The sequence below is a fragment of the Trachypithecus francoisi genome, unplaced genomic scaffold (genome assembly GCF_009764315.1).
Source record: "Trachypithecus francoisi isolate TF-2019V2 unplaced genomic scaffold, Tfra_2.0 Lachesis_group4, whole genome shotgun sequence".
NCBI lineage: Eukaryota > Metazoa > Chordata > Mammalia > Primates > Cercopithecidae > Trachypithecus > Trachypithecus francoisi.
The window spans coordinates 149007831-149033908 of NW_022681469.1; the positions used below are offsets into that span (position 1 = coordinate 149007831).

The window sequence follows — 26078 nt, forward strand, 5'->3', positions numbered from 1 at the left end:
GCGCCGCGAGCCCGGCGAAGTCCTCAGCCCGCCCCACTTGCCCACTCCCCACTTCCCAAACCGGCTCCGTGTTTAGGGAGGGCAGTGATCACGCAAGCCGGAGCGGCGGGCTGACGTTGGACGAGCTGCCAGGTAGCTGGAAGCAGGCAGCCAGGCAGCCGAGACACTTCGCAGCGATTCCAGCCTGGGCTCCGCTGGAAGCCTCGCTGAATCCCAGCCAGCTGGTTCTAACCTTCCAGAATCGCAGTCCCTTCTCCCCACAGCCAGCCCTCGCCGAACAAGCAGCAGGATGTTTGCAGTGTCGCGCCCAGGGCTCTGAGACAGAGCCTGCCATCCACTCGCACGCCTTTCTTTCAGGGCTTTTCGGCTGTTGGCTACACTGATGTGACCCCCCCTCCCTTTTTGGAATGATGGGGATCTTTTTGGCGTATGTTGGATTTGTTTTCTTTTCCGTTTTATATGTACAACAAGGGCTTTCTTCTCACGGTAAGTCTGTGCTCAATGGCAAATATACATTTGCTCGCGTGTGTGTGTGTGTGTGTGTGTTTCTTACACTCAAAAAGAATGGACAGGCAGATAGAATAAGCTTCCTAGCAAGTAAGAGTGGGCTTAGGCTGTATAAATAGTGTTCTGTTTGACGATTTTCTTTAAAGTTTATTAAACTGTAGACAAGCTAGGCTGGAGAGAAAATCTAGCTGGTGCCTGACAATGAGGTGGGCTCTTCGGTGAGCACAAACACAGGGTCGATGTGGTGTGTGTGTGTGTGCGTGTGTGTGTGTGCTTTCTATCTGTGTGCATGCACAGGGTAGCCACTCATGCATACATAATCATCACAAACAAACACAAGGCTGGATATGGGGACTCTCCATTACCAGTCCCTCTTCCTTGTGTAGTCAGACTGGGCTTAGAGTTTCCCTTTTCTAGGTCCCTGTGACTCCTTTTGTATGTGTGTTTATCAAAGGACAGACTCCTCTGAGGACCCATAAAAAGCCACAACTTGCATGACAAGCAGCAGCAGTCTGCTGAATCCGATTGTTCAGGACTTCGTGGGCTGCAGTGGTCGTTTCAGCACCATGAACAGATCACATCTCTGCTGCCAAAAGACTGCATCACTTCTGCAAGCAGAAATGCCATACTCCGTCTGCCAGCTAGAATAGAAAAGTCCTTTTCCGATCAGAATGTCTCCTTAATAGCTTCCCTGTTTTAGGTATAAATACAGTTTCATATCACTAGAGATTATTTTTGGGATTTCATAAAATGTTGAAAAGAGACCACGTCTCTCTTTAAAACGGGGGTGAGGTGAGGGGGGGAGGAGTGCATCCACCCCAAATCATTTCTGCAGTCCTCACAGCCCTCCTCTCCGTAAGTGTGCATTGTGGTTGTGCATTTCCATTGGCCATACAAATCTTTCCAAGACTACTTTTAGGGAACCATCAGCTCTTTGCAAAGTGCCCCTTAGATAAGATAAGAACAACCATGTTGGTAACAAGATAAGAGCATTGCATGTTCAAGAAATGCCTTTAGGGGGAAGGAAACATTATATTTTTGTGAGTTTCACCATGGTTTCATGAATCATGCAAACTAGCAGTGTCAAGGTTGGTAATGAAAAGGCTGAGAAACATTGCCATAGTGACTTCTAAATAATATTTCATCTGAACTCAGCCTAGACGTGTGATCATTACACCCTAGGATGTATGGCAGTCTGAAATACGGTGACTTGATGGGAACAAATAAAGGTTACTTTGGAGAGAAGGAAACATACACAGTTTATAAAGTGTGCAAATTGTTTCACTGCTGCAGGCACGTTTCACTGGTGTTGCTAATAACTGTTTTGCTGTATCAGGAATGTGCATTTTGACAGATAATCATGATCTACTCTGTTAAATGAAACATCCAGTTAGTGGTAGATTGTTTAGAAACTTAGAGGCAAGAGACTCTCCTCATATATCAACTTGACAGATTGTCTACATTGTATCTCACTAACTCTCTCAGTAAATTTTGCGGAATATTGCAATCTGACAAAAGGCATTTGGATCTACCTGCGGGGATCTTGGCTAACAGAGTTATTGGCAAGCTTGTTAACCTTTCCATTATCTGGATTTGATCAACAACATAGTGATTTAGGTATGATACCAAAAGTTAGACAGGAAAGAGGCAAAGGAAGGGGGCCGGGGGAACCAGACGAAGCCGAGGATGTAAGAGAGGGGTTTTGTTGTTATTTAAGTCCAGGAAAAATGCAGCGAGCTCTCAAGGAAAGAGACTCTGGCAAGAGGGGTGTGGATATTCCAAAAGGATGCCTTTCTGTTTTGCAGCAAAATTTACCGAGTTTCCGCGGAACGTGACGGCGACCGAGGGGCAGAATGTGGAGATGTCCTGCGCCTTCCAGAGCGGCTCCGCCTCGGTCTATCTGGAGATCCAGTGGTGGTTCCTGCGGGGGCCGGAGGAAATGGAGCCCGGGGCCGAGGGGGCCGGCGCGCAGGTAGCGGAGCCCGCCGACCCCTCGTCTCCCCTTCGTTTGCCGGGTCCTCAGGGTGTCCGGCCCGGGACTGAGGGCCGAGGTGCTGCCTGGGCACCCCTGGGGATCCGCCGGGGTTCTGTGGAAGCGAGTGACCCCCAGGGCTTCCAGGGAGGGAGAGGGAATTTGTCCTGGGGACGCGAAGTTAAAACCCAGAAGGAAGTCCTGCTGCCCATTTTCTTCCTGTTAAACTGGGAAGCGCCTCCTCCTATAAGTTCTGGTTCTTAGGAAGATGCCCGCCTTGCCCCTACCGCGCTGCCACTTCCTGGGACGTCCGCGAGCCCCTTTCCAGGACGGAAGGAGGGGGAAGGGAATCGGTGGGCGGCCTCCATCCCCCGCCCCACCCCCTCTCCCTTCTCGGGGCACAAGGCACCATCTGGGACCCCAGTCCCCGGGCTGAACAACCAGAGAACCAGAGAGGCCAGCTCCTCTCACCTCCAAATCTAACAGATACCTGGGGTGTCGGGAAGAGAGGGAGAGAGAAGGAAAGGGGAAAATGGAGGAGGGAGAGAGGGAGAGAAGAAAGAGGGAGACCGGGAGAGGCACAGAAACGGAGAAAAAGACTGAGAGAGGGAGGGGGAAAAAAGGGAAGAGAGGGAAGGGAAAGAGAAGGGAGGGAGAAAGAAGGTAGAAGAGGAGAGAGGGAAGGGGAAAAGAGGGAGGGAGAGGGAAGGGAGAGAGGGCGGGAGAGGAAAGGGAAAGAGGGAGGGAGAGAGGGTAGGGGGAAAGGAGGCGGGGGAGGGAGAGGGAAGGGAAAGAGAAGGAGGGAGAAAGAAGGTAGAAGAGGAGAGAGGGAAGGGGGAAAAGGGAGAGGGAAGGGACAGAAGGAGGGAGAGGGAAGGGGAAAAGAGGGAGAGAGGGAGAAAGGTAAGAGAGGGGGAAGGGGTGGGAGAGGAGAGAGAATGAGAGGTGGAAGCGGGGAGGAAGAGACGGAGAGAGATGGGGGAGACAGGGCACAGAAGGGAGAGAGGGAGGGAGAGGGAAGGGAGAGAGGGCGGGAGAGGAAAGGGAAAGAGGGAGGGAGAGGGAGAGAGAGAAGGGGAGGGGAAAGGAAGGGAGGGAGGATTGAAGTAGAAAGAAGAGAAAGAAAGGGGTAGAGGGAGAAAGAAGGGGGAGAGAGGGAGAAAGGTAAGAGAGGGGGAAGGGGTGGGAGAGGAGAGAGAATGAGAGGTGGAAGCGGGGAGGAAGAGACGGAGAGAGATGGGGGAGACAGGGCACAGAAGGGAGAGAGGGAGGGAGAGGGAAGGGAGAGAGGGCGGGAGAGGAAAGGGAAAGAGGGAGGGAGAGGGAAGGGACAGAAGGAGGGAGAGGGAAAGGAGAGGGATGGAAAGGAAGAGAGGGAGAGAAGGGAGAGGGAGTAGAGAAGGGGCAGAGAGAAGAGAGAAGGAGGAGAGTGGAGAAGGGAAAGAAGAGAAGACAAGAAGGAGGAGAGAAGGGACTACGGGAGTGGGGAGCATGGAGGGGAGGGAGGGTGACTTGGGAAGAGGCAGGAGAGAGGGTGCGGAGGTGGGAAAGGAGGGGGAGAAAGGAGGAGAAGAGGAAAAGGAAAATAGTGGGAGGAGGGGAGAAGGGAAGGGGGTCCGGGCGAGAAGGGAGACGTAGTTGAGCGAGAGGCGGAGCCCCCGCGAGCCAGCAAGAGAATCTGCGGCCAGGACCCCGGGGCGGGACGGCGGGCGGAATGGCAGCCGGGGCAAAGGCGCGGAAATTCGTCCCGGGGCACTTCACCCTCACTCACGCCGGCGCCCCACCCCCGGCGCCTGCGCCACCTCCGGGCCAGCGTCCGCACGGGTCAACCCGCGAAAAAGACCCTGCGGCTCCCGGCTCAGCCTTCGGAGCGCAGCCTCCGAGCGGCGGGGACAGCGCGGGGACGGTTCCGGGGACAGCGCCAGGAGGGCGCAGGGGACAGCATGGGGGCGGCGCGGGGACAGCGTAGGGTACGCCGGGGACAGCGTGGGGGCGGTGCGGTAGGGGCCTGGACGAGGGTGACCACGCCCCTGGTCGCTCCCCTGTCCCCATGTCATCCTGACGGCCCTGCCCGGAGCCGCGAAGGCTGTGCTCGCGTTGGGGCTGGCGGTCAGGCGGGCCTGGCGCGGGACTGAGCGTTCGCTCCTTGCCCGCAGGTGGAGCTCTTGCCAGACAGAGACCGGGACAGCGACGGGACCAAGATCAGCGTGAGTGCGGGGGCGCGCCGGGGGCCGCGGGCCCAGGCCCGGGACGCACAGCCCTTCCCTGTCCCCGAGAAGGCAGCTTGCCAGCGCTGCAGGACAGCCGGGTGCCCCTTGCTTGCCTCACTAGATACATACAAATGGAAGCACGTTTAGAGTCCCTAAAGAAAATTACATATTTTAGTCACGTATATATCTAAACATTCTAGAGAATCCTATGCTATCCAGAGAGGTTGTGTGACACTTTCTTTCATTGCTTTTTGTAACTTACCTAACAGTAAGAGTAAATACAATGCTAACATCTATTCAAATTATGGAAATAATTATATTTCAGTAGAAAGTAAAACACTAGCAGAGGAAAGTATTTTTAGGGAGAAAAATATAAAGCATCCAACAGGATACTGAAATTGTGATTAAATTAAGCAACTAAATTTTGAATGTCACTTTAATGCATGGAATGTATTTCCAGTGCTGTTATTCAGAATCATATAAATATAATGCCAAAAGCCAATATAAATGTAAAACCATTATTATAGGAGCTTGACCTATTGAAAATGTAAACTTACAGTTCCACTCTATTGCTTATTACTTTTAATAAGTGTGTGTAAAATTTAAAAAACGAAAGTCTTATTTTTTTACTCTACCTCAAATGAAGCCACATAGCATCAGTTAATATTAATAATACTGCTTCATTTGATAAATAGAAACGAAACAGTTATGTAATACAGAAGGAAGAAATCTGTTAAGCATAAACATATGGTTATTATTTGTTTTTAGAAATCTAAAATCCCAATGACCTACATTTTAAAAGAAAATGTATTTTAAGGCTCTTACAATAGCATAAAGTGGTAGAAGATTGGAGTTGCATCATAACTAAAAATGTACAAATATATTGTACATAGTATCTAATTCTGAGATCTAAATGTGTAATCTCAACATGGAAGAAAAAATGACAAACATGCAATATCAACCATAAACTCTGATTTAAAACTCATAAAATTACTGACTTTTTAGAATACTTCAGTTATTCTTATATCACAGAAACTGTTGTTTTCCTACAATATTAGAAAAACTTTATTGGTGAAATCTAGTTTTTTCTTAATTATTTTATTTTTCACATACATATATAACTAGACAGATTGCTTGGTGACTATTCTTCCTTCAGCCTTCACCCGTCCCCCTATCATCTAAAGGCCAGTAACAAAAATAGTCTCATACATCCTGACCTCTGATGCATACAATGAGAAACATGATTACACACACAACTGTTGATGGTATTATCTATGCCAATAGTGCATAAAAGTTAATGAGTGGAAGAGAGTTTTAGACACAAACTGAGGCAGAAAGTAGTTTGTTCCCTGTTTACCCACTGTGTGACCTTGAACATATGTTCTCAACCAACAGTGATTAACTTTGAATTCCCAGGAGAGTTGTTATAAACTACTGATATAAGCTCCACCCTCTAGAGGTGCAGACTTCATATTTCTGTATTACTCCACATGACAGTATTTTTAACAGCACCCCAGGTGATTCTAATGTACACTCAGTGCTGAAAATCACTGACGCAAACACCCCAAGCCTCAGTTTACTCAACTATAAAATGGGATAATAATATAAAGACTCTAGCTACCTCAAACTTTATTAGGAGATTTAACCCAGAATAAATGTGGAAGTATTCATTTCCATTTTTATAGTATTAGTGTATTTATATGTAATTTTATATACACTTAAACCCATAGGGTTCAATTGTTGGAAATTATTTGTATATATACCTCTATATGTAAAAACAGATGAGTGCTTCTCAGGTTTTTCTAATAATTCATGGCTGTTTGAAAGTGTAGTGTAGTGGCCATTAGCAGAAAGAATAACTTTCAGCCTCCTTCATTTCTTTTCTGTATCTTTCAAATTCAACCAAATTCTTGAATCCCAAATGTCTTATGAAACCTATAATTGTCTCAGTTACGAAGAACATGTGATTATGTATTAAACCTAACTGTTCTGACAAAGATGCTTATATATATACTATACGATATATAATAGAAAATCATATATTATATCTAGTATATCTATCAGATATCTGATCTTGCTATTAATCTGGAATAAAACTTATTAGAAGAAATAAGAAAGCCAATTTCAATTTTGAAAATCAAGCCAATGTTTTATCGATGGCATCCCAAGTCTCTGTAGCATAAAGTCCCTATAATGGCATGGGATACATACTTTGAGCAACAAGACTTCAGGTGATAGGAAGCTGTATCCCCAAGTCATGCCACCCCATGACTAGAGGCAAGACTGCACATAAAATTTAAGAAGAAAAAATATTAATATCCAAGTTCATTAACAGCACCTTTAGTAGTCATCCCAGTGTGGGGATACAAGTGCATTCTCATTCAAACCCATGACCAACAAAATATTTTTTTGATGTCTCAGAGTTGAGGGGGTTAGTTTATAGCCCACAGGGAAGGAAAGAGGTTGTTTCACCTATAGAGTTGGCCTTATTGGTTTGTGCTTCATTGAACTGAGTTAAGCAGGGAAAGGCCAATCCCATGATGGAAAAATGACAGAGCTGCTATTGGCATGTGGACAATGGGGGGCATATGGCTGACAGAATCTGGCACTGGCTGCATTGAACTAATTATCCCCTGAGTCTGCAAGTGCAGTGGTTGGTGGAATAGGATAACCAAGGCCTTCGGATGTGATGTTAAGGAAATAAAAAGCTCCTTCACTATGGCTATGGGGCCATTGAGACCCTTTAGCTTTCCAATGTTAGCAAGCTCAGGGGAAAAAAAGGGGAACAAAATCATTTGATGCAGCACTTTATTTTTTTTTTTACCTGCAATTTTTCAGACAGTGAAAGTCCAAGGCAATGACATCTCCCACAAGCTTCAGATTTCCAAAGTGAGGAAAAAGGATGAAGGCTTATACGAGTGCAGGGTGACTGACGCCAACTACGGGGAGCTTCAGGAACACAAGGCCCAGGCCTATCTGAAAGTCAATGCCAACAGCCATGCCCGCAGAATGCAGGCCTTCGAAGCCTCTCCCATGTGGCTGCAGGATATGAAGCCCCGCAAGAACGTCTCCGCAGCTGTCCCCAGCAGCATCCATGGCTCTGCCAACCAACGAATGCACTCCACCTCCAGCCCTCAAGCGGTAGCCAAAATGCCCAAACAAAGTCCACAATCAGGTATGGAAACCCATTTCGAGCCTTTTATTTTACCATTCACAAACCCTCCACAGAAAGGTCAGTTGTATAGAGTAGACAGATTTGTGAATGATGGTTTTTAAAATCGGAGACCTAGTTCAGTGCAAGTGATTATGAGAGGTGACTGCTGAGCCTGCACTGATTCACTCAGAGCTCAAAGCATGTGGGTGCGCCCCGTGAGTCCCCTAGTGGTGCTGCATTTCCAGGGCATCTGAGAGCTGGACTCTGGTTTTTTTCCTTTCTGTATTTACACATTATAAGAACAATAAATCATGTAATGTTGGTTACATTACAAATGCATGTTCATTTTCTCTACAGATTTATGTATCGATAATGACCCAAATTAAGAGGCTTTCACTTAATCAAAATGTAAATGAGAGAGACATGCCATATCATGCATTTTCAGCGACCCATAGCTCTAAGCAGGACTATTCTCCAAGTCCTCCAAGCAGGACTATTTGATTTTGAAGGAGAAACCTCAGCTGCCTGTGATGATGATAATGGAAGGACAGAGGGGGGACTGAAGACAGTAGGTGGTGCAGAGATAAGGCAACTCCTGTGAATGTGCCTTCCAGGCCAATTTAGAAGCTTAGTCACAGGATTCTGAAGGCTGCTGTGCAAGTTAAAGCTGTTCTGAATGGCATTAATGTATGCAGTCATTCAGCCAATGGAAATGCATAGAAGTTTTAACCTTGATGTGGGATAAAGGCTTCGTGGAATGAGCAGAACCCTGCACAACCCCGCGGCCATCACGCTTTCCTCAAACACATGACATGGGATGAAGGGAGCACAAACATACCGACTTCATCCTTCTTTAGGTTTTTCCCTTTATATTTTATCACTGAAGAAGTATTGATGCTACCATCAGTAATGGAAAATTACATTGCTAGTATTATTTAAGACCTCTTCAGTCATTAAATTAAAAAGTCTGATTACTTCACCAGAATGATTTCTGAGATCTCATCTCATATCATCCTGAATACACACACACACACACATACACACACACACACACACACATCTCAGAAATCATCCTAATCAAATACAGACTTTAATATATATATCAAATATATATACATGTAGAAATACATATAGGTTTGTATCTTTAAGTCCTTGCTTGTGAACAATGCTTTTAAATGTTTTTAAAATATTGTATGCCAAAATAGGTTTTCTGTTAATGCTTTACTTCCTAATGGATGTGATTTGCATATTTGTAGGGCACTTGGATTAGGGTTCTCTGAGTTTGCCCTGCCTTATAATGTAGATGAGCAACTCTCCTGGCATGCCTTGGTCATTGCAATTTATGTCAGTCTGATGAATAGATGGCTTAGCCTCTGTGAAGCCCAATGTGTGTGGATTTGTCTAATTTTTTTTCTTTATCATCTTTTCTGTTTCCCAAATTAAAGGACAAACTAATATAGCTGGAACATATGTGTGTGTATCCATACACACAAAACACACAGGTATATGCTAAATTATAATGGTAACCAAATGATGGTTACAACTTTGTGACTATTATTTCAGGAAGATTTCTTCACATTATCAGAAAAGAAGTTAGACACTGCAGGCAAAATTACAGAGTAGACTAAGCAGACAGTTTACAACCTAATTAGCAAGAACTCCAATCATGGAAGTGAAATTATTAATATTATCCTACATAGACTGTTCCAAGTTAGATGTCATCAATCTGTTCGGCAGAATAAAATCAAACAGCTTATCTATTCCAAGTGAAGAATTCCAAGGGTACAGTGAAATGCTTTATCTATTTCTAGAATATTTTCTTAGCTTTTGGGGTTTAATAATGCAATCAAAACTATCTATTTATTTTATTTTAATATCTCTTAGCGCTGTGATTAGTGCTAAATGATAAACTCTAGATCTCTTCTAACAATTTTCAAATGAAAATTACTGCTCTTTTCTCATCCCATTACCAGCCTTGCTGTTAGATACAAAATTGCCTTTTCCAGAGTTAAAGATAGAAGGAGAGAAACAAATGACTCATGAAGTTTATATTCATTAAAAGTCCTGTTCACTAAAAGTATCTGCTTGTATCAAAGAGTAACCTGAAATATCTCGAAATATTTAATTTCAATATTTCCAACCAGTGAATACTGGATAATATTTTTATATACTTCTATCGACATTTTCTAATTTCTATTTCAGAAGCTGGGGCAGCCCAGCCACTGACTTATGTGTAAGTTCCTATACTTGCACAATTATTATATATAATTCAGTATCTGAGGTGGATATTTATATATTATATTCACTGTAATACCCACATCCTGATTTATGATTTTTGCCTTAAATTTTTCAGATTATATTCAAATAAAGCTTATTTCAATACCCATGTTTCATTTATTCATTCATTTATTCACCTTCCATCCCTCCCAGGAACTCACATACAAAGCATAGGGACGCAAACATGGAAGACACACTTCTTCTCCTCAAGGAGTTTGTATTTTAGTTTGCAAGAAAACAAAATATTTGTACATTCCATTTATCATGCATCTTTATTTCATTATTCCGTGAAAGGCAAGATGTGGTGAAGGCACAAAAATCAAAATCTTACTTTTGGAAGTCAATAGCTATATTGTACTAGCCTTTTATCTTTTATTGTTTGACACAAAGAGGCATCCTTCATCTATGGTATATGGGACACTGTCATATCAACCTCTGTCACAAAATGCTGGCCTGTTTGACCCTTTATTTTCATCATCATCTTTGACTTAGTTGACTAAATTATTTAAACTGAAGCACTTACCTCTTAATTGATACTATTTTTCTGTCGAATTTCTGTTTTATGAAGGAAAACATATTAGCTGAAAATAATTTTATATAAAATCTTCAAATTTTCATACAATTAATTTAACCAGTTTTTCTAGAGCAGAGATTTACATGAATAGAGGAAGATGGAAAAGATAGTCTATGACTATCTACCTATCACAAGATAAAGCTAACTATTATTTAAGGTATTTTCCGACAGTTTTTGAGCATGTGACTTTCCCCTCCCACTTAAAATTGTTTCTTTTTTATCTTTGTGAATCCTTTACTTGTAAAATTATTTGAATTCTACCTCCACTTTGTGATCAACAATTAAAACAAAATATTGAAGCAAAGTGGTTAGGCAAACAGATAAACAAAACTTGGCTGTTGCAATCCCTTTAAAGTTTGCCGTCTTCAATTGTTCTGAACACTCTCCGGTCTTGTGTACCATGACCAACTTAGATCATATCAAACCTATTCCCCTCTGCCCACTTTTTTTGGCTCTATTTGCAAGAAGCTTATCAAGAGAGGATGCCAATAAATATGATGTTATCAGAAAAGCAATACATAAAGTTAGAAGTAGAAGAAATGTTCTATAGATGTTCTGAGAAGGTGAATTCTTGCTTCTTGCTGGAGGAGTCAGGGAGGGCAACCTGGATGAAGGGGCTTGGAGAATAGGGAGAGCTCACACGAGCAAATATGGTGAAGAAAGACCTTTCGGAGAGGAGGGTGGCACCAAGCATAACTGACTGTGGAAGTCCCAGGATCTTGACCAGGATGGGGTGGTTTAGGTCCCTCTTTGCAGAGCACAGAGGACTCAATGCCACTCCACTGTGCCCCCAAATACCCCAATATACTAAGCCATTCTCTACTTGTTTCTCCCTGTCTCATCCAGTGTCTCCAATCCTTCCAGAAGTCAAACATCTCCTCCACAGACCACCTCTACCAGTCTTTCCTTTCTTCTCTCTGTCTTCATTTTTTTCTACTGACCCTTCCCCACCTTCCCAAGGTCACACAGAACTGTGAAGCAGCTTCCTGCTCCTCCTCCCCAACCTGGCCGTGGATCAACCCCTGGTGTGCAGAGCTGCATGCTGGCTCCTCCAGGTCAATTGCCCAGGTCACTCGTACTCCCAACGCTGTCATGCAAGTCACTGGTGTCTCCTGCTTCCAATTCCCCGCCCTCCCACATCTCAGCCTTCCCAGTCTCTAGGTGACCTTTCTCCCTTGATCACTCTTTCCTTACACTCTTACCTCTCTTCTCTTTGCTGGCTGGTCCCCTATTTACTGGCTCCTAGCATTGCCCTCTCTCCTTTATTGGCCTCCCCCACTAAATTCCTCTCTTAAATATAGTTCTTTTCCCATTGTCAACTCCCTGATGTTCTCATCCACTTCCATGGTTTTGACTGCTAAATTTTCTTAGAAAATTGTTCCATTCACCTTTGTACTTCTGACTCATTTCTGTAGATCCAGACTCATATTCACTCTTGTCCCCAAAGCATCTACATATATGTCCTGCAAGAACTGTGGCAGAGTAAGAATGTCTGCACACTTGTCTCCATCTCACCCAATGAAGCCTATTTTCCTTCCCCTGAGCATTGGCTGGCCTGTGACCACTCTGCCCAATAAAGTATGAAGAAGTGAGCTGTGCCAATTATAGACCTATCCTTTACAGGGGCAGGCAGTACCTGCTGAGCCCTCCTGGAGGCCAGCCACTGTGGAGGCAGTGCAGCCACCTTACTGAGTGAAGCTCAGCCATGGCCCTTGGTGTGCAAGCCTGGAAGCAACCTTGGGTATCCAGCCATTCCAACCTTCCTCCAGTCACAGCTCCAGTGGCTATCTCATTGCAGCATGAGGGAGCCCAAGTGAGCACTGCCCAGCTAAGCACAGACAATACGCAGAACAGAGACAGATGATGATCTCCTGTCATTTTAAGGCACTAGGTTGTAGTGAGGTTTGTTTCTTGGTAGATACTCAGATAAGACATCTAAAACTCAAATATTCAAAACTGAATTTATCTTAGCTTTCTCACTAAAAAGAAATGTTCTTCCTCCTATGACCCCAAACTGCTTTAATAGCATTCATCACAGTCATTGGTCTTGAGGAAGCCTTGAAAATGTTCTCATCTCTTCTGTCAGTTGACACACTGAATTGTCCTAGTAATTGTCTCCCTAAAACATCCTTGAGAAACTGCATCTTTTCTGTTCTAACCAATACTGGTTTATTGTCAATACAGGCTCTTTTCATTTTCCTAATCTAATCCAATCTATTCCAATAAGAATTTCTTGTTTTAACTCTAATACAAGGGACATATCACAACAGAGCATGTATGAAATGATTATTATTTTCAAAGTGCCAACATTAGTTTTTGTAGTCTAACTCCAGCCTTGTTTCTTCTGGGTTACTAATCTCATTCAGTCTTTCCATTTGGTATTGCAGGAATGTTTTCAGATATTTTGTTACCTCTATGGCTTTACAAATGCTGTTTCCTTTCCCTATTTGCTGAGTTCCTACAAAAATGAAAACTCCTTTATTAAAGCTTTCCCCTTTTCTCTTTGTCAGAATTCGTTACTCATCAAGTTCTCAGCAATTTGTTTATACTTACTTTGAAGCCCTCACTGTGCCTTGTATTGTTGAACCTTTAGTGCTGAAAGTCACACATTCTGGAAAACCTCTTAGTTTTAAGCAAACCGGGACAGTTGATCACCCTAACTATAACTTCTTGGCTACAAATTTCGTGACTTGCTTTTGTAGTTCCTCTATGTGCCCTGAACAAGTGGGGCTCATGTTCTTTTTTTTTTTTTTGTATAATTATGTTTTCGTAATTAGATAATTTTGCCACTACTCCAGAACTGATCAAGACTCCCAAACAGTGTTTCTGAAAGTGAGTCGTGCAGCCTACCTATGCCAGACTCATCAGGAACCTTATTAAAAATTCATATTCCAGGACTCCACCCAGTGCCTACTGAACCAGCATGATTGTAGAACCAGAAATAAGCATGCTATGTTCCAAAAGTTAAAAGAATCATTCGCTTTTTGAAGTTTTTCAGAGTAAAAAAAATTTCTTCTTATCATTTACTATGAGACATATATCTGTATATCTATCTGTGTCATGCTACAAAATTCTTTTTTTAGAGGCTCTGCTCTGTTGCTCTTATTGTTTCCAGTGTTGGGGTGGACTTTTGTGAATCTGTTCACTCCTGTGATCAACAGCTGGTATTTGTAAGGAAACTGGCTGCAGTGAAGGTGGTACTTGTGTCTCCATGTGTGGAATCTGTAGTAGTTCAGCAGGAATGCTGATTCTCTGAACTCCGAAATACAATTATTGTGTGTTCACCGTGATATGAACCTGACTGTTAAGAGGCAGCTGCTGCAACAGCTGCCAGGAGCCCAGAGTGGCCACATTCAGCAGGATTCATCTTAACACGGGATGTCAAAGCCATTGGGAGGAGGGAGATGAGGGGCTGAGGGTCTTTGCAGGAAGATTGCTTGTCTCATTTAATATGTGAGTAAATGATGCACTGCTTTGAGGTAGAGTCAGTCATATAATTCAGCCCTTACTGCTGATTTTTGTTTAAATGAGCCAACTTGGCTGCTTACACAGGTTAAATTAATTTGATCATTGTAATTCTATCATATAATTGGCAACTATGTAAATCAAGTGTCTATGAATAAGACGAAAAATAGATATGAGGGAATGATTTGGATAATACAGGCCAAAGAATCTGCTAGGGCTATATTTGAACCAGAATTATGTAGATTAAGATTCTATACTGGTTAAATTCTCCTGCAAACCATATTTAATTTTACTCATTGAAGTTCAGAACTATTTGGGCCTAGAATATCAAGGCCTAGCTGTAGGTTGGATGGGCTTTTCCATTCATAACTGGCCACAAGAAGGCTTGCTTGTGACTACTAGTTCCTCTGTAGTTAAGGAGACATGAAACAGAATTTGCCAATGTACATATGAAGATTGGCACTTAATAATCCCTGAATAAACGGTGGCTAGTTGCTGTAAAAATATGACTATTATTGCATATGCTTATGTACCATTATCAGCAATGAAATGATTAGAGTTAATGGTTTTTACCACCTGTTTCTTCTAGGCAAATATTTTCCTTCCTGAGTGTGTGGAAGTGATGGGTTAAGAAAGGAAGACTAGATCTCCACTTCTGGCTTATGTTTTGTGGTTTATAATTTCAGAGCTTTCTTTTTTTTCTTCTGTCACAATGCCATTAATTGATGATAAATTTTCCTCTAAAGAAACACAACATATTAGCCACCAGCTGTCTTGCCCAAGGTTGTAACTAGATCTTTATTATAAAACATGATAAAATTCCAAAGTATTTTTAAGAATTTAAACTGCAACCTGAATAAATAACAAGTATTCTAAAGCCATAATTATACAAACTGGTGCTCATCTTAATTAAATTCAAGTTTTCAAAAAAGGTTTTCTGAGTTTTTAAAATCACAAAGTAATTAGTAATACATCTGAAAACATAAACAAGTTAGAGTATTATTTAAAGACTTAAAAAGAGACAAAAATGAAATAGGAATATAAATTAATAATAAAAATTTCATAGTTTATGGTACCAGGTAGATACAGATTTGATTCCTAGATTTGCTATCTACCAGCATGTTACTTTGGGTGAGCTGCTCACAAAATCTCTCCGAACCTCAAAATCTTATGTATAAAACTGATATGGTAATACTTATCTGCCAAGGATCATTTTTAGCATTAAATGAAATATTGAATTTTAAAAATCTAGCAGAGTAAACCTAGCACGTGAGTGAGCTCAGCAATGCCCTAGTTCTCTCTCTCTTTACCTACCAGATAGGAAAATATGCTACAAAATAACTATTATTTAAGAGGACAATAAAGAAACAGAAATATGAATAGAGATTAAAGCAAATAAAAACAAACTTGGAAAGCTCGGAAATTATACAAAATAATATCTAATGAATTTTAAAATGTAACAATTAGTGAAGGATTTATTTAATTAATAATGCCAAAAGGAGACATATAATCACAGTTTACAATATATATCCAAATGAACACCAGTTAAAAAGCTAAGCAGAAAATAAAAATCAAATATAGGAAGATTAACATAAAATAAGATACTTGTGACTTTGAAGGTTAAAAGTTACAAAATAATTTGCAAGTGAAAATATTTAGCTATAACTTTAAATTTTTATTTAACTAAATAATATGTAACTAAAAAGTAAAGCATCAAACAAGGAAATATTTGTGTCATACTTAGGAAAATAATAAACGTCAATATTTACAGATGCTATGATTTTATAACCCACTCTTAGTCACTTAGAGATATTAAAAGTGATCATATAATATGAATAAAATTAAGATAAAAGTATAAACTTAGGTCAACCTTCTACATAACTCCAACACCAAAGTAGAAAATAATTTTAGGAATAATATTGAATCCTCAATAGTAGCAACAAGTAAAAAATATAAAATATATAATCATTTTTTGAAAAAATATGGTTGCAAATCAGTAGTATGAATATGATGACCACTAAAACACTTCATTGAGAGAGTTTAGGTTTGAATAAATGAGTTACAATGCTTTGTTTTTGGATGGCCCATCTCAGAATTGCAAGCATGTCAGATTTTTCAGAAGTATTTATAGATTTGATGCAGTCCCAGTCAAAACCCTTTGTCATTAAAAAAAATTGACAGATATAATCTTGGCAAAAGTTTTCTAAATCAACAAGCATCATAAAGGTTACAGTGAATCAGACATTCTGCTACATTGCCATTGGCATGGTGAATCAGTACTTCCCTTGTGAAGGAAAATTTGTCAGGGAAGAGTCGTCACGAGGCTTTAGATTATGCAGCCCATATGTCCCTGAAATTATACTTCCAGGAGGAAATTCCAAGGATATCATAGTGAGTCATGAAGTGCAATGCTTATCACGGAGTTTTTCATACACCTGAAAATACACAGATGACCAAAAGGCAAGTTACCTAGTGAATGTGTTAAAGCATACAGTGAACATTAAGCAGTTTCTAGAATCATATTCTCAAAGAATGTTTAGAGACATTAGAAAGGACTCAGTACATAACATCACGTGAAAAAATATAGGATACAAAACTTTAAAGTGAAAAAATGTAGCGTACAAAGCTTTAAATCAGTCTGAGCCACGTGCACGGAAAAATAAAAGAAAAAAAGAAAATGTACAGCAGTCAATATGTTATTATTTTTAATTTTTTATTGTTTTGCTTGTTTATAACATTGTACAATGATAACATATTACTTTGTTATAAGTAGAAAAAGAAAATTTAAATTGTTTCCAATTAAAAAATGGTAAACAGTTGTCTCATGAGAGAGAAAATAAATTAGCAAACACATAAAATATTTCAACAAAGTGAAGCAAAGTAAAATAATGGTGTATAATTATAGAGTTCATGACAAAAATCTTAAAAATATCTAGACATGTACATATATGTACCTAAAGTACTGTTGTGAAAATGGTCTACTCAGAAAATGCATTGAAATTAGGAACTTTGTATTTTATTATATCTTATTTCCTGGAGTCTGGGTGGAGAATCTGACCATCAAGTTAGTCTTGTTTTTCTAAGCAAATAGGTGTGATCTTGATGAATTCATATTGATTAAATAAATCAAACACATACAAGTAAATAAAATATCATGCAATCGTTTTTCCTGTCAATGAGATGATTCACACAGCCCCCAATTCCAAGGAAGATCAAAGTGAGGAGCAATGCATTGTCATTGGGAGTATCAAGGGAAATTGGACACAGGAAGATTTATCAATGAGTATTATGTTTTACTTAATGCAACTGCTTCAAAACAGACTCTGAGAGAGCATTTTTGCATGAATTAAGAATCCTATAGGTATAAAACATACCTGATATAGGTTAAACAGTGCTTGAATTAAAGCAAATAGTAAAATCTAGGAGTTGTGGTTTCTTAGTCCATGAAGCTGACAAATATGAAGCTGTAGAGAAAATTTTAAAGATGAAATTAAGTCTAGCAATTTTATTATTATCTTCAAAGAGAAACATTTTAATGAAGTTAAATAATGCAGTGAAATACTTCAAATGTGAAAATGTAAAGGTATCAAGCACTGTGCAGTGAAGGGCTCTGTTATGAGATCAGTGTTTTTCTTGCTTCATTTTGATGCTTCTGTTACAGACACACCCTGAGGAGCCTGTTCTTCAGCCATGCATATAATCTTTTACCTTTAGTTTTTCTGATTAAACAAATTCATATGTTATGAAGGCAATTTTCTAACTTCTAGCATTGTAAATAGTTAATTTGAAAAATCCAACATTTAGGGATTGAGCAATAGAATCACAACCACTAAATAGAAAAAAAAAACTTTAGAATTTAAAACCTCACTCTATTTCAAACTATCTGAAAATATTATAAAGGTTGTGAACATAGGAATTGTGTCTTGAACTTTAGGTGTTATTGCAGCACCTAGCATTATGTTTAGCATGTACTTAGAGTTAAATATTTAGGGATAGAAAATTACGTTTTGGTTTATGTATAGTGCAAAACACTTCTGAGGATAATACCACTGCTAAGAATATACTTGAAGTTTAATGTAATTTGAGAATGTTTAAGAAAACAACTCAAGACTGCCTATGTAGCAGTGATCAGAAAAGATTAAAAAACATCCCCTGGACTATCCTTCATTACATATTCATGATGATAATATTAATTTATTTAAAATGATATTTAAGGACAAATTATGTCTGGGAAGTTTGATGAACAAATCCCAGGCAATGGCTTACTTCTGTCCTTTTATTTGTATATCTTGACAAATGAGATGTGAATTTTTAAAATCTTGCTTCAAATATTTCTAATTACTTAATGCTGATAGCTAAGAAGATAACTTCTACTAATGAAGGCAATTAATAAAGCATTCTAATTAAGAAAACTTGAAATAGCTAGATTAAGGAAAAGGGTAAAGCCACTGGCTCAAACTTCGAAAAAATATGGGTAAAATCTTAAGACATTTTCCTTGTGTTAAAACAGGTATGTTTTCTGAAGCCATATAATCTATGCTCTTTTCGGTCCTATTGACGTTAGGTCCTCCAATAATTCCTTCCTCAAAGTCAGACATTAATGAACCATAAAAATTCATTTTTTAGTTTTTTGGGTTTTTTTTTGTTTTTGAGACAGAGTCTCACTCTGTCACCCAGGCTGGAGTGCAGTGGCGTGATCTCAGCTCACTGCAACCTCCACCTCCCGGGTTCAAACAATTCTCTGTGTCAGCCTCCCAAGTAGCTGGGACTACAGGCACGTGCCCAGCTAATTTTTGTATTTTTAGTAGAGACGGGGTTTCACCATGTTGGCCAGGATGTTCTTGATTTCTAGACCTCGTGATCTGCCTGCCTCGGCCTCCCAAAGTGCTGAGATTACAACGGTGAGCTACCGCTCCTGGTCTTTAGTTTTTATATTTATAAATCATGGCTATATCTTTATTTTTCAATTTATCTAAGAAGATATATGGGAAACGAAATCACATATTTGCAGCTATGTTTCTTTCCTTCTTTCTTTTTCTTCTATTTTTTTTCACTCTGAGTTCCTCAGTTGCCATTTCTTTAAAAATATGAGATGTTTTTCCTGCTTTGATGAGAGATTTTTCTCTGACAATATTGGCGGTGGAGGTCTATAGCAACATTCAAAGAGGACGTAGATAAGGAGAGGTATTCTTTATTTCACCAACTGATGAGCGATTTCTCAGATATTCAGCCAAACTGACCCCTGTTTCCTCAACTCACGAGTTATTCTTTTCTCTGACCTTTTCAGTTAGTAGTCAACAATACTAGCTGTGATGCACTTCTGCTGGCTTCCTAATTCAGGGCAAGCTGTCCTCACTGAGCCAGGGAAGGGCTCTGGGTGCACAATCGCTGAAAGGATGCCAGTGCACATGGATGCCATTTGTCTCTATTGCATTCCCCATCTTGAATATACTTTCTGAAACCCTTAGTCAAATTTAGCACCATTCATGATCAGGGCAACAAAACCACATGTGGAATTCCTAATATGAAATTTGTGATTTTTCAAATAAATCCTGGATTAATAACTACCTATACATGATTAATAAAGAGAATGCTAATGAATAATGAAAGCAGACAGGCAGGAAGCATTTTTAAACTCTGTGACTAAATAGTTTCAAGCATTTTAGCAACATTTGTCTATATACCAGTAAATAGAGTGCTAATTATAAATCATTCTTATTTATGCATTAAAGCAGTTATTAAATATATGCAGTATTAGAATTTCATTCTTGGAAAGGTTTCTGTTTGTTTTTCCACCAATTTATATTGTTCTCCTTTACATTTTGCCAAAGCCATTCATATCTCTATATATTTTTAATAGGCAGAATTGGAAAAGTATAAAGTTTTCAGCTGTGAGGAATTGCCATATGAAATTATGATGCAAATATTTGTACCATCTTAGCTCTATAGTCAAACAAAATCCAGATTTGAGTCTCACCTGTACCACCTACTAGTTGAATAAACTCCAGTAAGTTACATAATCTCCTTCGGCTTCAGTTCCCTATCAGTAAAATGATTATGGTTAACTCCTGGGATCATAGCCAGAGGTAAAGAAATCATAAGTGTTCAAAATTATTGGCAGCTTCTATCATAACCATCATCCCATCTACACAAAATCAGTTCTTGCTTGTATGGGTGTGCTACCATGAAAATGTACTGTTTTCAGATGTGCCGTGTCCCCAGCAGGAAGAAGGCAGCATTGCTTGCACACATCCACTCTTCAGTTGCTGCAGGAGGTAGAAAGGCCTGCCAGCTGCAGAGGAGGATTCTAAGCAACAGAAGAGAACGGTCTTTGGTGAATGGAGTGGCACCCATGCACCCTGTCCTGTAGACCTGCATTCATGGGCAACTGCACTCTCCCTCAGCTACAGTAAGAGCCCTCATAACTAGAACAGAGCTGTAAATTTGCTGACTAAAGGAAAGCAAGAAAGGAAATTTAAACAGCTGCTACCAGCATGCCAGAGCACATTAAATAGGCAATTTATGTATTAGGTCAAAGTGAAGCACATTTCTTTTGAAAAACAGATTTCTGGAAGAAATTGGCACCGGACGCATAAGCATTCTAATAAAAAGATATTCTTCTCCAAAAATTATGGGATAAAATCATTCTATTGGTTGACCTTTCCCCTTAAACAGTGATTTAGTATGTTCAAACCTGAATAAAAATTGCATTAGAAGCTAGCTCAGTTTTTCTCACACAGCGATTTTCATTTCTGAAGCTGGCACCTGTAATAAATGAGAAATATGTTGAAGGGGCCTGTGTACTCGAAGAGCTGTAATGGACACTCAGTTCCTCATAAGCTGGACTTCTTCACAGACAGAAAAGTATTTGACTGTTGCTACTTTTACTGTTGGAGGATTTCTATTTTTAAGTTTGTTGTTATGACCCTCACTCATATTCACTTTTACAAAACAAGGATTCTGGAGTCAGACCACGCAGTCACAGTGGGGTGGCGGGTGGGAGTAGAAAATGTTTTCTTTCTTTTCCCTTGCTCCTTTTGATTCCATTAGATACCCAAACAAGAAGAGAAAGAAAAGAAAAGCCGATCAGGAATCATGCCTAACTCTGCAGAACAATGCCCTGAAAATACTTATGGTACCCCATATCTAAGCCAACTAAACTTGTATTTACATAGGAAATTAATCCATCAGAAAATATTCAAAGCCAAGAGAAAGTGGATATTTGGAGAACTGGTCAAATGTACATGGAATAAGTTGTTTATTTCATTTTCTTCACTCAGCACTTTGAATTAAATACCCACATCCCCTTCCAGGATCTTTCTTAGAGCCCAGAAGTCTGGTTCTCATCCCCCACCTGCCACTAACTAATGATAGTACTTTGATCCATCAATGTAACCTTTCCTGGGCCCAGACTACCAAATTTGAATAAAAAGCTTGGAAAAGAGGTTTTTGAAAAGAAGAAGGAATGCTAGAATAATAGTAGAGCCAGGTATTAAATGAATATTTAAATAAATTCAGAGGAACCTTTGTAAGCTGTAAAAGTCTATGCTATGAAAAGTTCAAAATATTGTTATATCATAAGAAATTTGGTACATTGCAAAGAACAAACAAGCTTTACGTTTTATTAATGCATAGAAAAACCAAGAGGCTGGTAATGTTTTCATATTCAATATTTATCAGTTCAGAGTTGGGGAAAAGTTAAGTTTTATATCAAGTATGAAGTATGTTATATGCAAACGATGTTATATGTGGTGCATTTCCTCTGAAAAGATGAGTATACATTCAAATGACAGCTGCGCATCTCAATTTAACAAATGCGGGGTATTGGAGCAAGGTTGCTTGCCCCAGGGGGTTTCAGAAAGCGGTAGATTTCTGCTCTGTGCTGATGGACCACACTGCTGTTTCTTCATTTCTGTGTCTTTGCATGGCTCCCTGCTAGGATGAGTTATTCCACATTGCTGGGTTACATATTCCTGATCTGCATATTTGTCACACAGGGTTATTGTGAGGATTAACCAATATGATGGAGGCACAGTGCCTACTGCATGTTGCCTGGCACCTAGCAGGTCCCCAATAGTTTCAGCCGTTTTGGAGGGTAAGGTGTGGGCACGCGGAGAGATGCAGCACCGTTCAGCCTGCCCACTGTCTCCCAGCCTGGTGACTGCAGACGCAGGGGAAAAATGGTAGCACAGACGGAGGTCTAAAGTGAAAAGGAAGGTGCTGAAAGGCAGCCACGCACTTCTACCTGGCGGACATATGAGGGGGCATGGAAGGGCAAGAGGCATGAGAACAGGAGCTGGTGGCACTCAGGCAGTGACGCAGAAGCAGACCCTGACCTCTCCAGGCAGTGGCCCTCTCTGGCTGGCAACAGGCAGTCTACTTGAGGGGAGCAGCCCCACACCGTTTCCGCCCGACTGCTGAGGCTGCCAAGGTCTCAACTACTGTGCTTTGATTGTTTTTAATTTTACTTTCTTTTGGTAATGAAATATATGGAATTTCTGTTATTCTCTGAAATCATAACCATAGTGAAGTTAATACCTGGAAGGTTTTTTCCATGTTTCTCCTCGGTCGGGCTTTCGTTTGTCACACTCTCTTGAGAAATGCTTGCCTGCTGCATCTCAGGAGAGGCAAGGCCCACACCACTCTTGCATGAGGAAGAGAAAAGGATGAGAAATGGCAGCCAAGTTTCTGCCCTGCTTAGACTTCTAAGACTTCTCAGACTCTTCCGTTTACAAAATGAAGAAAACACCTCCTCCGCCTTACAAAGATGGGGGAATTACACTTGCGAGAGCACTATGAAAATTTTTAAGCATAGAAACAAAGCAAATAAAAGGCATTATGATTAAACAGATGTCGAAGGACATGATGAAATGGCAGTCTGTGTCCAAGAGAAACCTCTAGGTCCTATTAGGCCTATCTTCATCTAAGCCTACTGCCTGTAAATTTTCTTCATATAATTTAGATAATAGCATCTTCCTTTCTTCTTCACAGAGCATTTTATGTTGGGGGTAAAGTTTGAAAACTCTCAAGGCCTTGCTTTACACATTGAAAGTAATTTTTAAAATTGCAAAAAATTTTACTCCTTGCTTTTAATGAGTTAATAGCATAATCAGTGAGGTAAGACAAATATGATTAATTACACACAATGTAGGCCTGGTAAAGAACCTAGCAAAAGAAAATACTGCTGAAGTTCAGAGGAGAGAGAGATTACAACTAGCTACTAGGAACAGATAAATGGACAGGCAATTATCTGAGGGCAATAGTTGCTTAAACGTGTGCCTGTATTAAGGGGATAACAGCTTATCCTGCTTGGCCTCAGCAGAGAACAAAAGAAATCAAATAAAACAAAACAGGCAATCTATCACAACACAATACCTGGCATACTAACATGACGAGAATAAGACAATTCTACACAGTTATTATGCTCACTTTAGGAAACATGGGGAAATAGTATCTCATTTAAGATCTCAAAAGTGAGTGGCAGCAGAGGAAATCAGAACTCAGGGGTCCTGACGGCAACCCTGGCTCTGAGTATTTCACAAAAGTAAAGCATTTCTATCTGTAAAATGAGCACAGAGTGGCCGAAGTTTACTTGTTACATAAAAGTTAATATTTCCATACAATAAACCATAACATGTTTGATAAGAAGTAACGGCATTATGTAATTAGCATAAATCTGAATGAAAATGACTATGATGATTTGTTAAAATTACACAGGACAAATTATAGCATTTTAGATTCTCAGATGTCACTTCTAAAAGTCTTTGGGCATACAAAGAAGTACATATCTTTTCATTCAAGACATAAAAACAGAAAGGAGAGAAACACAGTCAGTGATTTGATGACAATACACATTTGCTTTAGAATTCACTATATAGGAAAAAAATCTTTGTAATTTTCCTAGTGAAAATGAATTGCATTTAATTAAAAATATGCTATGCACCTAGAGTGGCTGAATGATTACAATCTGAAAACAAAAGTACCATGCTTCAATAGTTGATTACATGTCTGATGGAAGTTCAAAATTTTAGTAGGCTCAAAATGTTCTTTACACTGCATCATTGGGTTTCTCTTTAGTTATAATACTCATGTAAATTACGCTTTAACTTGCACATGCTGGATATAGTATGATAGGAAACGGTGGGTCAAAATGAAGCAGCTGTTTCCATAATATCTCACTGGGCTAATGGGATCGGGCATGTCCTATGAAGGGTTGATTAATTAAGAAAAGGGACGACATAAGTTATGGTGCAGTTTCAACAAATTCGAGCCAATCTGCAACGCCCATGTTGAAAAGAAAACCATTATTTCACAAAATACATTTTAAATAGTGAATTATTTTACCAAGTTATATTTGTTTTCATCATTTTAAAACTTGTATTCAATACCAGACATACTTTGTGTGAAATCAAGGACCATTACCTATTTGGGGAAGCATTTAATAACTTATTTTTCTTTCTTTTTTTTTCATTAAATGAATCCCTGTCAAAGAGTTTCTCTTCAAAAGATAATGAGAATACGTGTTTAATTTTGGAAAGCTCTGATGTTATTGGTTCTACATAGATTGTGTACATTTTCCTTGTAAAATCTCTGTACTTAGAACTGCATGTGAACTGAGCTATCACAGTTGCATTTTTTGAAACTTGTCACCCAACTTGAATAGAGGACCATTCTGCAGAGCCCCACTACTAACCTCTGAGTCTTCCTCCAGTCACTAGGTTTCTGTGAGCAGATACTATATACTGGTAAATACATAGCCCTCCTACCAGTAAGGCAAATCAATGACAACACTAAAGTAACCTAGCAGAACTATAGTAATGTGAGTTTACTAAATGGCTACTTTGGAAGCCCCAAATATTTATTCTACATACAGTGACTTTTAGAGAAAAAGGGGTTCTGCCACAATTTTTATCATTGCCAATGTGGACACAAACATGGTTTAGATGAAGTATTCAAAAGATTGCATTTCCCCACGCTTACCCCCTTCACACACATTTAATCTTTGTCCAGTTAAAGATGAAAGAAGGTAATGCTTTGATCCTCATCACATTTTTGTTCTTTACTAATAAAGGTATTCAATATGTCATTTGTAGCTAGAAGCTTATTGAATAAAATATATGAAGAAAAAAATGCAAAACTACAATTTCTTCCCTGAGATAATCTTGGAGCTCTTTCAGGAGTTTCCAATTCTTGATAGCACTAACTTTCTCCAAGATTTCGAGGATTAAAAAAAAAAAAAAAAAAACACTCTAAAAGTAAATGCCCAAATGCACCCACCCTAGAGCAAGTTCCCCCCTCGTTGAGGAACCTGCTGTTCTCAGGTTGTGTCATATGCCCTGTGGATTTATGCTCACGCAGTAGGAAAAAAAAGGGATGTGTTCTAAGGTACCATTATAGGAAGAACCAGATGACTTTAGGGAATGACCCTCAAGGAATTACTTGAGGGAAAAGTATCTGGATTTGCCCCTCTCGGTGTTCCCAGCCATGGGATGGCATTGTTTGAAAACAGACAAAACAAACAACACCAACTTCCTGGGACTGAAATCCTTTGTATGTGTTGTTGTTTGCAGTGCATGCCAAGACATTCATGAGCACCAGAGCCAAGCTGGCGAGCTAATTAAATATATATATGTATGTGTTTAAAACAGCCTAATAAGGAGCGTTGGAAATCTTCAAGATGAGCGAATATCTTATAACTTCTTCCGCAGGTGCGAGGATAGCTACAAGCCATGGACTTTCTGTCCTGCTTCTTGTTTGTGGCTTTGTGAAGGGTGCTTTGCTTTAATCTAAAGTGCTGACTTTTTTCCAATATCACTTTCTCTTCTTAAAGCAAAGAGCAAATCGCCTGTAAAATCTACGGAGCGGACAGCAAAGTTGACCCTAAACTCCAAGCACCACCCTGCACCCACTGTACTCTAA

General features: G+C 40.0%; 1 protein-coding gene across 3 annotated transcripts; it reads left to right on the top strand.

Moving 5' to 3' along the window:
* On the top strand, positions 1-26078 carry VSTM2A (V-set and transmembrane domain containing 2A). Of its 3 annotated transcripts, none has more exons than XM_033194494.1 (5): positions 1-486; positions 2313-2479; positions 4636-4686; positions 7528-7864; positions 25990-26078. In XM_033194494.1, exons 1-5 carry the CDS (start codon positions 408-410, stop codon positions 26076-26078), a joined length of 723 nt encoding a protein of 240 aa, XP_033050385.1. In that variant the 5' UTR covers positions 1-407. The 3 variants fall into 3 exon arrangements, with proteins under 3 accessions (XP_033050385.1, XP_033050386.1, XP_033050384.1); XM_033194495.1 differs by lacking the exon at positions 25990-26078 and adding an exon at positions 25868-25944; XM_033194493.1 differs by lacking the exon at positions 25990-26078 and having other exon boundaries at positions 7528-8174.